Below are 15,574 nucleotides of genomic sequence, written 5' to 3'. Positions count from 1 at the left end.
GCTTGTTGTAATTACAACAATTTCATTTGCAATTTGGGAATGCGTGAATGTGTGTGTGTGTGTGTGTGTGTGTGTGTGTGTGTGTGTGTGTGTGTGTGTGTGTTTAGTGTGTATTTGTAATGCACATGCATGTATATATCTGTGTACATTATATTTTTATACAAATTTTCAGTCTAGGTCTGTTCTGTTATACATTGTTTTCATAACGATTATAATGTTGTGCAAAGAGGATTGAAACATGAAGTCAGTTAACATATTAGAGTTACATATTAGTATTTATTGAATTCATGGCAAAGTCTGGTATCATAAATACTCATATCATAAAACTCCTAAAACATAAGTCCAACAGATGAGGCCATCTATTCTGATTTTCAAACAGCAGAGTGGAAGACAAGAAAGGAAAAGTTCTGGAGAGGGAGGAGTTGTTGTGGAAAAAGAACCACGTTCATTGGCCCTCCAGGGACAGGAAAGGACTGCAATCATCTTCCAGAAGAGCATGGACTTCAGGAAACACAATAGTGACATTTTGTCGCAGTTCCATTATCTATTTGCACCCTGTACCTGGCAAAGCAATCAATCATTTTTCACAATTTTTACACATATACACAGATATGGGCATGGTAACATGTAATGATTTTGCATGCTAACAAGTGTTCTAACCATAACAATCACATTCATAAATGGTGAGTATGTGTGTTCGAGAGAGATAGAGAGAGAGGAGGTATGTGTGTGTGTCTGCGTTTGTGTGTGTGTGCATATATTTAAATTACATTTTTATGTACATTTTGGGTCCCAAATCCGTCCTGATAAACACTCTTTTGATAAACTTTATAATGCCATACAACAAAGCAATCATGCAAACATGAAGTCAGTTAACAAACTACAGTTGCATTTTAGTGTTTACTGAATTCCTGGCAAAGCCTAGTATCACAAATCCTCATATTATAAAAACTCCTAATTCCTAACTGTAAGAGATGAGGCCTTCTTTTCTAATTTTCAGACAACAGAGTGCAAAAAAAGTATAATTTCCAACTAGAGGTACTACTTCTAGGAAAAAAATAATAGAATAGCACCAGGGAAGGAAAATCCTTCATAGAGCATCACTGAAAACCTAAAGAATATGCCTGGTCTTCCAGACTGAATTTGAACGTGTGAATGTGTTTCTGATAATTACATGTATTTCCATAAATGCACATACATTGTTCTCACATATTTTGTATCCAAATCATAGGATGTCTCCATCCCTGACATGGCAAAGTGTATCAGTGGTGACATTTTCCTCCTTGATGAATTATTGTTTGTCCTTCAGTCACTGGAAATAGAAAGTCTGTTTAATCATGTCCTCCCAATTCTACTGCAGATTCAACCACAACATTTTGTTGGAGACATATTAGGAAACAACTTTCTGTACAAAACACATAGATAAAATATTTGTTTCCTCAAGCATATGTGAATATTCATGCATTAGTGTTTTATTTCAGGTGAAGGAAAACACATCTTCATAGCCAGCTATGAGTTTGTTTCTGTTGTATTTTTTTCTTTTACCGTATGTGTATCATTGGTTCTAATAGCGAAACACTTCGGAAAGATTCCAATGTTCCCTTTGCAATATCCCTCTAACCATTCCTCATTCACTGGGGAAGGAAGCAAAGACATTTTAGTTAAATTATTAAAGGGGGAAAAATAAGATCAGACAATCACATACATTTGTCATATGTCAAGCACAACACATAATCAGAATCAGACAACTGCAAGGGGAAGGGGTTTGGCAAAATGCTTAAGGTCTTTCTCTCACAGACACAAGGTACAGGATTTGGTTCTGACCTCAGAATATTGGCTAGGCTTAAACTGGCTTTTCGGGGCAGTTAGCCTAGTATTCACCTATAAACATATAAAAGACAGAATTAAAATTGCTGTGTGCCATTATTTTTGGGGAGACATTCTTCTGAAAAACACATCTTGTAGAGGGAGAGTAGGAATTAGTTTTGATATTGTGTATGACTGGTGCTCTCATAGAACCTTTGTGTGAAGAGGCCAAACACAAAACAGCCAGGCCATCTGGCTATGACTCTAGCTTATCCGGGCCACGTCATCCCAAAGATCCACCTCTATCTTTTTATGTACTTCTTTTACTAATTTATGGCTAGCGATATACCCCCATGTTTTCTGAAAGCTTACCAGTGCGGCATGGGTGACTACCCTGGAGTTATATCACTGAAATATATCCTATGCCATCGGTATCATATGGCAAAGGTCGAGCCCACAGGCACTGAAGTCGAGTTTCCCATCAGGGCTGTCTATTTTACAGTATCTGCATGCTTCTGTCCTGCTTATGGTCATCTTAAGGCAACACACATTTAATATATATTAAACTGTGTAGATACATCCTGGCATTTCTGCGAATAGAATAAGGTTGTGTGCCCAGACATACCTGCACAAACTACTGTGGTTACCAGAATACCATGTTCTGTGCTTGAGAGGGATATGCTGTCCGTGCCAAGCTAAGTGCTGTTGACAACTTACTCTAATTTTGAAATGAAGTCAAAGGCACTGATGTGAAATGAGCTTCCACTAAAGCTATTAAAATTCCCAATTTTTTTTTTTTAGAATTACATGGAATCAGGTCCAGCAGCTAAAACAACAGGATCTTTATACGGATGTGGATAAAGGAACAGCTTACACTGTTCTGTCTAAATAAACAATTCATCCTATGGATTGTAATGACAGCTGTCTTTAGGATACCCTGGCAAATGAGAGCCCAATACCTGACTGGTGTTCCAGAGGTCCAGAATGTGGCATTTTTCATGATACTAACTTACTCTGAGGACAGAATGCTATAGAAGAGTGCTCTTACAGTATAAATATATGATTATTTGGTTAGAGCAGATGAGAGAGAAACAGATGACTGGATGTACATCCAAACTAATAAGAGTAATGTCCAAGTGGACGTACAAACAGCAGGAACAAATCACAGATGCAAACCTCCATAGCAGTTTTTCAAGTTTTAAATATCTGCTTACCAGTGCAAGTTTACCAGCTGTACATGGACCCCAGAATGTCACATGCCCGTACCATATATGTCCAAAATGACACTGATAATTTAAAATGTAGTGCAATGTGGAGCTCTCTGTGATTAGCACAGGTCCTTGTAAGGACACAAATGATGATCTGGAATACTAATCTTACTGCAAATGTACAAACATGCTGTTGGACACACAGACAGGTGCCCCAATGACATGTTTCCCTACTGCAATGTCTACCTCTACTATAGTGCTCTTGTCTTCATAAAAATCATGATTTGCAAAAATACAACTTTCTGGTAAGATACAATTGTTTCCAATTGTAAAACCCTGTAAAAATTGTCAACTTAAAAAGAAATTAAAAGTGTAATTCAGAATAACGAACTACTATTAGTGCAATAAGGGAGGAATTTTTTTTTCCTGGTTGCATCTATGCAACTTTATTTCCTTGAAAAATAATTAAAAAAAAAAGTGTACTATCAAAAAATTATTAATAAAATGTTGAACCCATTAAACGGTCTTGCATAGAACTTTTGTAAGTTTCATCCTCCGGACATGGGATTTGGTAGGCCTTCATTTACTTTAAAACTACAGATATCACCACGTCTATTTATTTCTTTCCTCACCTTCAGATATAATATCTACTGTATCACCCTGATTGAACTCTAGGTCTTCCGGTCCTTGTGCTGTGTAGCCATGGACTGCAGTCATCTGGTACAAAGTGGGCCACCCAGCAGCAGCTTCAATGTTCTAAAAAAATTAAAAAAAAACACCTATTCAAATGCAGAAAACAGAAACACAAAGATGCAAACATATATTGTTCACCATAGTTAACTATCCAATGATCCCAGATCAAGGTATTCAATGAAAATAACATTGACTGTGTCTTTACTGGTACAGCGTTTTAGTCACACGCCTGTCAGTAATTCAGAGCAGTGATTCAAGTGCATTTGCTTATGACCAAAGCTCATTTGTAACAGATAACAGGAAAACAAACTCTGGTTTGACATCTTTAAAAAAATTCAGAGCTTTTTGATTATTTTCACTGGATTTAGAAATGCATTTCATAAGTGGTCAGTAGTTAATATTGCTGCCTTTTAGAGTTTAATTCTCAGTTGGGCTGCCCTCTGTGTGAATTCTACATGTCAGCCTTGTGCTTGTAGGGGGGTTTGCTGTCTGCTCTTGTTCCAAATACATTAAAACGTGCTGTACATGAAATCTAGACACTCCAAACTTCTACAGGGGTGTGTGTGTATATTGTGAACTATATTAGATAGAGCAATTACCAACGAGTGAAAAAATGATTGAACTCTACCTAGAATAAGTCTATACAGATTTATGAATGTGGGTCCTATAGTTAGGAGACTTCATATGATTGTCGGTCACCACTACTTTATAACCATACAAACTGCAGTTCAAACACAGCACTACAGCATGAGAACTTTGATGCAGAATGAGAGCAAAGGGCTTGACCAGAAGCACATTTTGGCAATGATGATTTCATATGAGATATTGGGTCTTACCGATAAATGGTATCCCCTACTTATACTCTGAAATTAATGGCAGGCACTGCTAAACACGTGCTTGCTGGTGCAGAGATGGCATACCTCTGCTGTTTTTCTCAATGTAAGACCATCTGCAACAGACTCAGCACAAGTGCACTGCTGTTCTAAGCAGGGGCTGGAGAGAAGATACAGCCAAAAGACTCATCAAAGTGCAATGCAGCTAGCATCTGTGTAGCATACGCTGAAAGGTAGCTTCTGTTCTTACATCATATGGAAGATTTTGCTCACCATTCAAACGTAAATATCTGCCATTACCGCTATTATCCCAGATGATTATATAACACAGACAGTCACTGTTATTCCAGATCATTATATAACACAGACAGTCACTGTTACTCCAGATCATTAAATAACACGTGCAATCTTGTGGCGATACTGTCTGCGTTATGGTGGTTATGGCATTTCAGAAGTCTTTCCCCTGGCTGTAAGGTATGTCATTTCCCAAGTGAGTAACTACATCTCATGGTCTCCAAATCTCCATGTTGTCTGTTTATAGTTTGGTCCATGTGAATTCTCTAGGCTTTTCCCACTCTTCCTCTTTCTACTGGCCATATACCTCTCTATGGCTGTATAGCAGGCCATACAAATGTGTGCTTTCCAAAATCATAGTTGGTGGCTGGTATAATGGTTAAGGTGTTTGCCTCACAGAAGCAAGGTACAGGGTTTGATTCTCACCTTTGAAATAAAAAAAAGGCAAGGCTTGAAATGGTCCACATGGGCAACTGGTCTGCTACTTACCAATGAACTTATGAACATCCTAGAAGGGCAGATTGTAGAATGGCTCTGTGATGCAAATGGAATGGAGCCCTGACTACAACCCACACGACTGGTTTAATTATCGGTCCTGGCACTGAAGGAGACAGAAAAGAAGGGAGAGGATTAAATGAGCATGGTCCATTCACCCATCCTGCACGAAGATTGGGTTGTGGGCACTCGGTGAGCATGTGGTGCAATTTCTTCAGTGGAAACCAGGGAAACTACCACCCATGTTTCTGAATGTGAGAGCAGATATGCTTGTGGGCAATAGCCTTGTTAAAGTGAGAAGTGACCAGTTTACAGACTATATGCCCCTTTCACTTACAAAAGATGCACAGGGACAAAGATCTTAATTAAAAAAAAAAAAAAAAAAAATTGAAACACCCCTGATGGATGGCTGCCTTACTGATCAATTAATGGCCACTTGCTCTGCAAAAAAAAAAAAAAAATACATGACTAGAATCTTTCTTGCTATCATTTCAGAAGCACTTCTGTAAAATGTTTAGTATGAATGTTATGAAAGGAAAGAGAACACTGACTATCACTTTGTTTACTCCCTTAAAATATCAAGTCCTTTCCAAAACACGCGATAGAGTGAGGGCAGGTCATGGGAGTATTCATCAGCAGAAAAAGGGGACTACTTGACATAGATGAATCTCAGCCTATCAAGCATCAGCTCAACTAAGTTTCATGAACGTTGCACTTAGTGAGAAGCACAGTCTTAGAAAAATATGAACCCCAACAACATATCAAAGTGCAGCAATACAATTTTGCAAAAGGGCAAGTCTCCCTACACTCCCCATTTACAGGATCTGCCCACACCCCCTGACTTAATGATAAATACTCCAAAATTATGCAGCCTCAGAGAAAAGGGGAAAATTTAAATATTCCATCATTCCTGAGGTTGTACGACCTTTGGAGTACATATATACTTAAGTAAAAGGATCGGAGTGCAACGGATCTGCCATCCTGTGAGAATATAGATATGTATTTATTATGTTAGTATTCATTTTTTTTAGGTTTGCCATTCCCATCTGGTAAAGCACCTATGTATTCTAGATGCACCATGTAACAGATTGTCTTTCTAAAACTCAGTTAGTGGAGCTGGTGTTCGGCAATCTGTATTTTATCTACTTCAGTAACCCAGATTATCACTTCAGTCTCAGAACTCCAAGGAACTTCAGTCAAAAATTTACACAAAAAAATGAAAAACAGTATTTTGAGTCCATAATATTATTTGATGGATGCTTATTTTACAAGATGCGCACAGTGCGTTAATAATTCCAGTAGATAGCTACCAATGATCGACAAGACTATGGACTGAAGTCTGAGTCGCAGTACTCAGCCTTGTGTGTGTTACTATATGATTCCCATGACTCAGATACGAGTAATGTCCCAGGCCTTGTATGACTGACCAGTGGGAAGATTTCATTAGGGGATTAGCATTACTTAAGCATTCCCTGGTAGGGAACAGGAGATAACATGCAGCGTTAAAGGATATACTACAGAAAACAACAAACAGGTCAAACATGAAGTATTTGATATGTAGTAAGAATCAAATGCAAGTGTGTGTTTAAAAGATGAGCTATGGCTTTCTCAGGGATGTTAACATATCACAAAAAGAGCCCTAAATAAACACAACTCTCCAGCCCCGGTGTCCCAACTCCAAATTGATGAGGTTCCATTTTTAAAAGATATTCAGTGTCCAGATTAATGAGGTCTGAGATAATAACCTCCATAGTTTTAGATACCAGACTAATGAGACTAGACTGAAGTCCTGATAAAACAGGTATTCAGTGTAGCATATCCAAGAAATCCAACCTCAACAAACCAATGAGCAAGTGAAAGGGCTCCCAATGTAAAGTCAGGATAGTAAGTTTTAGAATGGTCCGTGGAGAAGGGAAGAATATAGCAAATTCAGTGAAATTCATTCCCATCACTAATAAACCTGACATCACTTTCAGTTGCTTATCAACTGAATCAACAGCACCTATATTTCTACATAACAGTGATGTTGTCATTATATAATTCTCATTCTATATCCCAAACTAAAGGGTAAAAAGGTCATACAGATAAACTATTCTATATTCCTGTACATAATATTCAGAAATATGATTCCCAGATGAGCAAAAAGCAAAATCGGCTTCATAGCAGGAAAAATAAAATCCTAAAATCCTAAAAATTAACCTGAATTCATAAATTGGCAAGAATCCCACTATGGTGTTCTATAAATTCTGCTTCTGTTTTTAATGTCTTGGAATCTTGCAGGAAAGACATCTTAATTTAACTATTTTTAGAGAATGGGTGTCCTGTAGATTGCAACCTGACTGGAGAATGAACGCTCGTCAGCAGGGTTTTAATCTACTGGTAATGCCCACTGAAAAATGAGTCTGCCACTTTATATCAAGCTGCTATGGAGCTTGGACTGAAAGTAACCTAATGGCCGCCATTATTTTACACTCGCTAAGCAGCACTTTTGCTGCTTAGCAAGTGTAAAATAAAAAAAAAAGAAAAGAAATTTAAAATGAAAAAAGTGTGTGTGAGAGTGTATGCGTGTATGGCGTGACAGAGAGAGAGAGAGAGATCGATCAAACTATTTCACATTCGCTAAGCAGCACTTTTGCTGTTTAGCAACTGTACAAAATAAATGAAACAGAAAAAGTGTGTGTGTGTGTGTGTGTGTGTGTGTGTGTGTGTGTGTGTGTGTTTTTGTCTACATGTGTGAGTGAATGCATGTTTGCATGCATGAAAGCGGAAGAGTGTGTGTGTGTGTGTTTGCGAGCGCGCGCGCGTGTATGTGTGTGTGTGTATGAGAGAGAGAGACAGTGAAGAGTGAAAGTGATCAAGCAGTGGCAACTGCAGCAGGTTTGCATAACTCTCAACCTCTTAGTTCATGATATCTCAATAAAGCCTAAAATAAAGGGTGAACAAAGGCTCAAAATAGGAACAGATATTAAATAATGTTGTGGTATTACAACAACACTATTTGAATAATAGAATTTGTGTTAGCACAGATTTTCTGAAGCGCAAGTGTGTGAGAGTGAGTGAGTGAGATCTACCACTGGCAGCAGCAGTATATCTCGACCTCTTCACAGAAGAAATCTGGATAACGCCTGAAATAAAGCAGGAACAAAGGCTCCAAATAAGAAGAGATTTTAATTATTGCTGTTATAAAATTACAAAGTTCTTTAAATGACAGGATTTGTGTTAGCTTACATTTTCTGAAGGAAATAAAGTCTGAAACTCAAATGTATGCCATTAATTAGCGACTTCAAGCTCCAATGACTGTCAGAAAACAAACATTTTAGGAGTGAAGAACCAAAAAACTAAAGTAAATAACTGGATATATTTTTAATGTTATATTTTGTTTGTAAAATGCTTCCTACAACACCATTTACATATACTACAGCAAATATGAAACATAAGGTAGAGGAACTATTTTACATTAAAAATATTTAAAAAATAATACAGTTTGTTTGTGTCTTTCGGCTTTTCCCGGTTAGGGGTCTCCACAGCGGAACCCCGGTCTGCTAATGATTGGTAGTGGATTTTTACATACCGGGTTACCAGCCCTGACGCACAACCTTCAAGGAAGGCAGGCCCCATTCACGTATGCCTCCACACAGAAGACGCTCTAGCTGAGAATCGAACGGGACAACGTCTTGCTATGAGGCGACAATGCTACTGCAGCACCACCACCGCAGTACAGTAATTAAAATAAATAAATAAATAAATAAGTAAAACAACAATTTTACAGACGGCCTATTCTCGAAGTGCTATAATGCCCTCCAGGGTGTGTGTTATTGTAGAAATAATACACCTGCAGCATCGGGCCTCAGAACACCCCTGGGCGGGCATTATTTCCACAATAACACAAACCCTATTGGGCATTATTGGTTGCATAGTACTCAGCGCTGAAGTGATCAGTAAAAAGCCCCAGCTAAAACTTAGAACCTGGTAGTCTAATTCTTCTTATTGTTCTCCACCCTCAACTCTCATCTCTACTACTGATTTCTGTAACCTGGGTAATAAACCACACGGCACCAAAACGAACAAACTGAACATAGACTTTCACAGCTGCAGACAAACAGAAATACAAATATATATGTCGCTTTTGTCTTGGTGCACGAATAAATGAGTCTTCATGGGTTCTGTTTTAGCAGCTTTATTCTATACAAACACATCACTGTAAAGACTTATTGACTATGACTTACTAAGTTATATACAAACTAACTATTGTGATCATACATGTTCACTCTCTGGCTGCTTCTATAGAATGGCACTAGTGATTGCACGTGTCTGGAATTTATAAGTGCACGCACAGCTCCACATGCTTATTAAAGACATATCACACACACTTTACACTCTGGTGTACATCCTTCCTCTGAGAAATAGATCATGCAATTTGTCATGAGATTATTTGGCATGCAGAAATCACAGGTAATCTATTGACATGTATTATACAATACTAAGTACACACATATATATATATACAATCAAGTCCATATTCCTGTGTATTTCACACTAGGCTTAGAAACTCATCCATATCATGTGACATAAAACTGGGAATCAGATTTAGAAACTGAGACAGTTTCTGCACAATGGTTGACCTGTGGAATGTTCGAATTACTCTCTGGAACAGAATCAGACTTTTGAACATATTCTGGTCCAGAAACAATGTCTGGCTCATTCTTTGATTTAGAGTTTGCATCACAGATAAAATGTTGTGATTGCAATGATGATGATTCTGGTACAGGAAGAAGATGTATTCGATTCCTCCTATACTCCACACCCTCAGAGCTTACCAAATAGGATCTCAGCTCAGCACAGATGCCTGAAATCTGTCCTATTCAATCAAAACCTTTCTTTGAATTCGGAACATCTCTCCTTCCCTCAAAGAACGAAGTAATTTGTTTGATTTGTCATAACTAGATTTCTGGATCTTACACTTCTGAAACAACTGAGCCTTGATGGTTTTGTTGCTCTTAGACTTAGGCTTCAACAAACTGGATGAAATAGGTAGCATAGTTCTAGTTTGTCTGGAAAGCAGTCTTTGAGCAGGTGAGCCAAGAATATCATCGCGAGGAATGTTTTTGAGATTAAGTAGATTCAAGAATACATCAGTATTGCCGCTCTTTGACTTCTCAAGGAATTGCTTTGCACTCTGTACAGCTCATTCAGCTAGACCATTGGACTGCGGATATTCAGGACTACTAGTGACATGTACAAAATCCCATTCTCTTGCAAATTTCTGAAACAACTGGCTACTAAATTGAGTACCATTTTCAGAATGAAGTTTGTGTGGACTACCATGAACTGTGAAATGTTTTAACTTAGTGATAACAGCTGTTAAGGTTAAGTTTGGTAGCAGATCAGTTTCCAACCAATTAGAGTAACAATCTACGAAAACCAAATACTGTTGACTGTTCCACTCAAAGATATCAGTTGCTACAGTAGACCAAGGTAGTTTAGGTATTGGATTAGCTGAAGCAGTTCTCTTTGGAAATACACTCTGGTGCTATTACATACTGAACAAGATGAAAGAACTCTATTAATGTCCTTTGATAATGAAGGCCAAATTATTAGTTCTCTTGCTCTTCTCGTATTGGATAACAAACCTGGGTGACCTTGATGCAAAAGCTAAACATATTCTTGCTGTAAAGAAGCAGAAACAACAATTTTAGGACCTTTGTAAATAATACCATCTTCCATCAACAATTCATCTCTGTAAGGAAAATATGATTGCACTTCAGGTGATACACTAGATTGCTTTGACAGCTATCCGACATTGATGTAATGATTAAGCTTTTGAGAAATAGGATCAGTCATAGTGTGATCTCTCAACTCATCAAGTTTAGTGGTGGAAAACCTACGCACTGATATTACATCAAACTCAAAGTTTTCAGCATCAAGCTGTTTTATGGCATTCTAGACAATCTGGATAAGGTATCAGCCAAGTACAGCAGTTTACCTTTAGTGTGGACCATTTTGAAATTTTACTTTTGCAACTTGAGCATCATTCTATGTAATCTTGCTGGAGCAGAATGCATAGACTTCTTCAGAATGGTAACAAGAGGCTGATGATCAGTTTCAATCTGGATAGCTCGACCATAAATATAATCATGAAACTTGGAATATGTGAAAACTATTGCCAAAAACACTTTCTCGAGTTGAGCATAATGCATCTCAGTTTGAGTTAATGTTCTAGATGCATAGGCTACTGGTCTGCCCTCTAACTGCAGCAAGACCAAATTCTGAAGCATCACAGGAAAGAACAACTGGTTTATTCACATCATAGTACCTTAACGTAGGTGTGGTGGCAATTTTCTGCTTAAGGTCATCAAACGCCTTCTAATGTTGTTCTAAGCATGACCATACAACATTTTTGCATGTTAGCTCTCTCAAAGGTGCTGTCAACTCACTGAAATCTAGGATAAATTTGCCTAAATACTTGACCATGCCCAGAAAACAGTGTAAATTTTGTGCATTGCCCTGTGCTGACATCTCTAGAATTCTGTTTGTTTGGTAGGGTCAGGTCTTAAGCCTGTACTTCTGAACAAATGTCCTACATAGGTCACTTCTGTATGTCTGAATTTGCACTTCAGAGGATTGAGCTTCAAGTTTACTTCACGTGCTCTGTCTAGAGCTTTATTCAGGTTTCTGTCATGCTCTCCTTCACCATTGCCTCTAACTAATAGATCATTTACTATTATGGCCCAAGGATAACCTGAAAAAAGTTGTTCTATTGCATGCTGAAAGACTTCACTTGCAGAACTTATTCCAAATGGCATCCTTAGGAATCTGTGTCTGCCAAATGGAGTACCAAAAGTGGTTAGAAATGAGGATTTGCGATCCCTTGCCAAAATGAACTCTTTGCATCCAAAACAGGAAACACAGTGGCACTAGGTATGAGAGCTGTGACTTCCTCAGCTGTACGCATTGGATGATATGGTCTTTTTATTGCTTTGTTCAACTCTCTAGGATCAATGCATATTCTAATTTCATCTGAGCCTTTGTTATGAGCAGCTACAATGGACACCCATTCATTTGGTTCTGTGACTGGACAAATCACACCTTGTTGCACCATCTTGTCCAACTGAGCTTTGATTTTATTTTGCATTGCTTTTGGAACTTTTCTTGCTGGTCTAACTGTTGGAGTGACCTTGGGATCCAACTTCATGGAATACACAACTGGATGTTTGCTCAACCTGTCATCAAAAACATCAGCATACACTGAGAAAATGGCTTCAGAAAAACTTGAACTTGGAATTGCACTCATATGATGAACTTCTTTAGCAGAAGAAAGCAGATTCATTCTCAAACTATCTTTGAGGCCTAATAAAGATTGCACTGGTTGTTGGACTACGTAGAATAATAAGTTGTAACAGTTCTCAGCCAAATAACATAAAAGCATTACTGAACTTTCGGTTTGAATTTCTTCACCTCCATACGCAACAAGTCTCACACTGCTGGCCACCTTGAGTTGTTTGTTGGTTCTCACTTTTGCAAATGTGTCTAATGATATAACATTACACTTTGATCCAGTGTCTGCTTTGAGCTGTGTGGATTTTCCATTAATCTGGACCATACAAAACACTTCACTCCTTGTTAATAAGTTTACTGCATCAACTCTTCCTCCAAGTACTGAGACACCATCCACAGAGAAAGCTGACTGTTTTGGCTCTACTTGATCAACTTGCTCCTTTGTACCACTTTTCTTTACAAGTGAGTGAGGATTGCTTGATTTGCAAAAAATTTGGAAATGGTTCCATTTTTTTACACTTGTGGCATTGCTGACCAAATGCTAAACACTTCTCTCTTTTAGATTCATGATTTGCACCACAACTGCGATAGTTAACAATAAAGCTAGATTTGGGTTTTGCTGACTCACGTTGGTGTTGCAGTGAGCTAGTGGTGGAGCTTCACTTTTTCTAGAACGTTCAGGAAAGCTTTGAACCTTCTTTGGAAACCCTGTGGCTACCCCTTTCTTAGGTCTATATCTGTTTGCCACATGTTGCATACTATCCACGTTTGCTCTGGAGCTCATCAAAACCATGCTTTTGTCACTCGTAAGCATACTAGTTTGTCTTTCTGTCACCTCATGGATCTGACAAATCTCTACTGCTTTACTTAATATCAAATCACTGTCACGAAGCAAAATCTTTTTCACTGTAGCACTAATACCACACATGTCTGTCCTTTATCAGTTCGGCTTTCAAATCACCAAAATGACACATTTTAGCTTTGTTCCTCAAGTCAGTTCTATAAGCGCAAACATTCCCCCTGCTTTCTGATCTCTTGGGTAAAACAAATGCCTCTCTAATGTAATGCTCGTTTGGGGATTACACATTTCTCTGAACTTGTGCTTCAAACACTCAGGGTTTTTCCTTGATTCAGCCTGCATAACAATATGGCGGTCTGCACCTTCACCTTCATACACTGCTGGTGCATATACAAATGAATGTTCTCTTTCTATGGCCTCAGATCCTGCTAGATTTAACAAAATGAATGCTCTAGTATGTGCATCTCTATCTGCATCAGCTGCTTGTATGAGAATATCGTACTCTTGTTCAGATATTCTCCACTTCTCTGCAATATTCCGATTAAAGTGGTTGAGGTTTTCGAAATACAAATGCCATATTAACACATACCAGTGAAGGGTCTTGCAAATATGTACGAAAACACACACACACACACACACACACACACACACACACACACACACACACACACACACACACACACGTGCATAAATAATTGGCATAAACACAATTTGTTCAATGCTTTTGTACTTTATACTTGTACTTTCTCTCTTAGGGCTTATCGGAATTGTGCGAATAAACAACCTCGTAGTACTTTCAAATAAATGGACTTTGCAAAATAAACTTCTTGTGCTTCTCGATGCTTTATTACACTTTGCGAAAATAGCCTTTTAGATTTCTCGATACTTTATGAAATTTTACAGAATAACTTTTTGAACTTTTCGATACTTTACGTCACTTTGCAGAATAATTTCTCTGACTTTTGCAATGCTTTCTGAAATCTTCAATTGATAAATGCAGAAATACTGTAATCATTTACTTCTGGAATTGGTAAAGGCAAAAATGCTAAAGTAGTTGCTTGGAACTTTATCGATAAATGTAGGCATGCTACAGTCATGCACCATCATTTGTTAAAATCATCACTTTAAGAAACATTCGAGAACTTTATGATGCAACTGAGCAATTCACGAGCAATGTAATACTCTTGTAATCTTTTGTAAGAAGCACCTTTTATCAATGCAAGAAACATATCAAGCAACTGTACAGTGCGAGTAAATCGAGTTCTGTTGCCCAAATTCAATCTCTTTTGAAGCATTTGCACCCTGCAACAACCACATACAGTAAACTGAAATATCCCCAAAATGGCGGTACCTTACTAAGCAGCTCCTTACAGTACAAGAAGCATTTTGTAATGGCGGGACTTTACAAACCCAGCACAAGAGCTTTTCTCCAAATAACTATGCTTTGACTGGACTTTTATGAGGTAGTTGCACTTTGCACACAGTGAACTCTTTGAAATACATGCACAGTAATAAGCACATACTTTAAGCACTTTTACACACTCTCAGATACTTTGAATAACTTTAATTATGTCCTTGATACAATACAAAGTCATAGTTATGCCCAAACACAGTCGCCTTGCTTTATTTTTGCTTGTTGTGCCCTTTTCTCTTTTTTTATTATGTTCTTGTTGCTCATTTAAGCCATTTTTTTTATGTCCAATGTGCTTCTCATATGCTCGTTTTACTCTAAATATACCCAATTCTGCCTTAAACACACTAATTTCTGCCTTAAACATGCTTGTTTTGCACTCTAGAGCCAATCACCATGTCAAATACTTTTATCTTAAACATTTTCTTTAGTTAACAAACTTTTATGTACTTTCCGCTTGCCTGATAATGCGGTTTGTGCCCTTGTAATGCTATGTTTGCCTCTTTTTGCATCAAGTACATAATTCTTATTATTTTTCATTACCTTTAATTCTTTCTGGTTGTGTATGTACTGTTATCTCTTGGTTTAACCTTCGCTGTCATCTTTACATCTCATGGCACTGAATGTTCTTCTCTTTTCCATCCCACTTCTGACACCAAGTCACTTTCGTGTTGGTACACAAATAAATGAGTCTTTGTGGGTTCTGTTTTAGCAGCTTTATTCTCTATAAACACATCACTGTAAAGGCTTATTGACCATG

At 37.9% G+C, this 15,574-nt stretch overlaps 1 protein-coding gene across 2 annotated transcripts in view; it reads right to left on the bottom strand.

Moving 5' to 3' along the window:
* Nucleotides 1–294: 294 nt before the first annotated feature.
* The window catches only part of NOXA1 (NADPH oxidase activator 1), a 546,660-nt gene continuing 531,380 nt past the window's right edge, over nt 295–15,574 (bottom strand). For both annotated transcript variants that reach the window (XM_044058837.1, XM_044058838.1), the window contains exons 14-15: nt 3,647–3,770; nt 295–1,634 (exon numbers count right to left, since the gene is read on the bottom strand). In XM_044058837.1, coding sequence (XP_043914772.1) covers nt 1,510–1,634; nt 3,647–3,770 — 249 coding nt within the window. In that variant the 3' untranslated portion in view covers nt 295–1,509. The remainder of the gene's footprint in view (nt 1,635–3,646; nt 3,771–15,574) is intronic.

The sequence above is a fragment of the Protopterus annectens genome, chromosome 16.part0, assembly GCF_019279795.1.
Source record: "Protopterus annectens isolate FY-2018-M chromosome 16.part0, PAN1.0, whole genome shotgun sequence".
NCBI classification, from domain to species: Eukaryota; Metazoa; Chordata; order Ceratodontiformes; family Protopteridae; genus Protopterus; species Protopterus annectens.
This window is presented reverse-complemented; position numbering and strand designations above follow the sequence as displayed.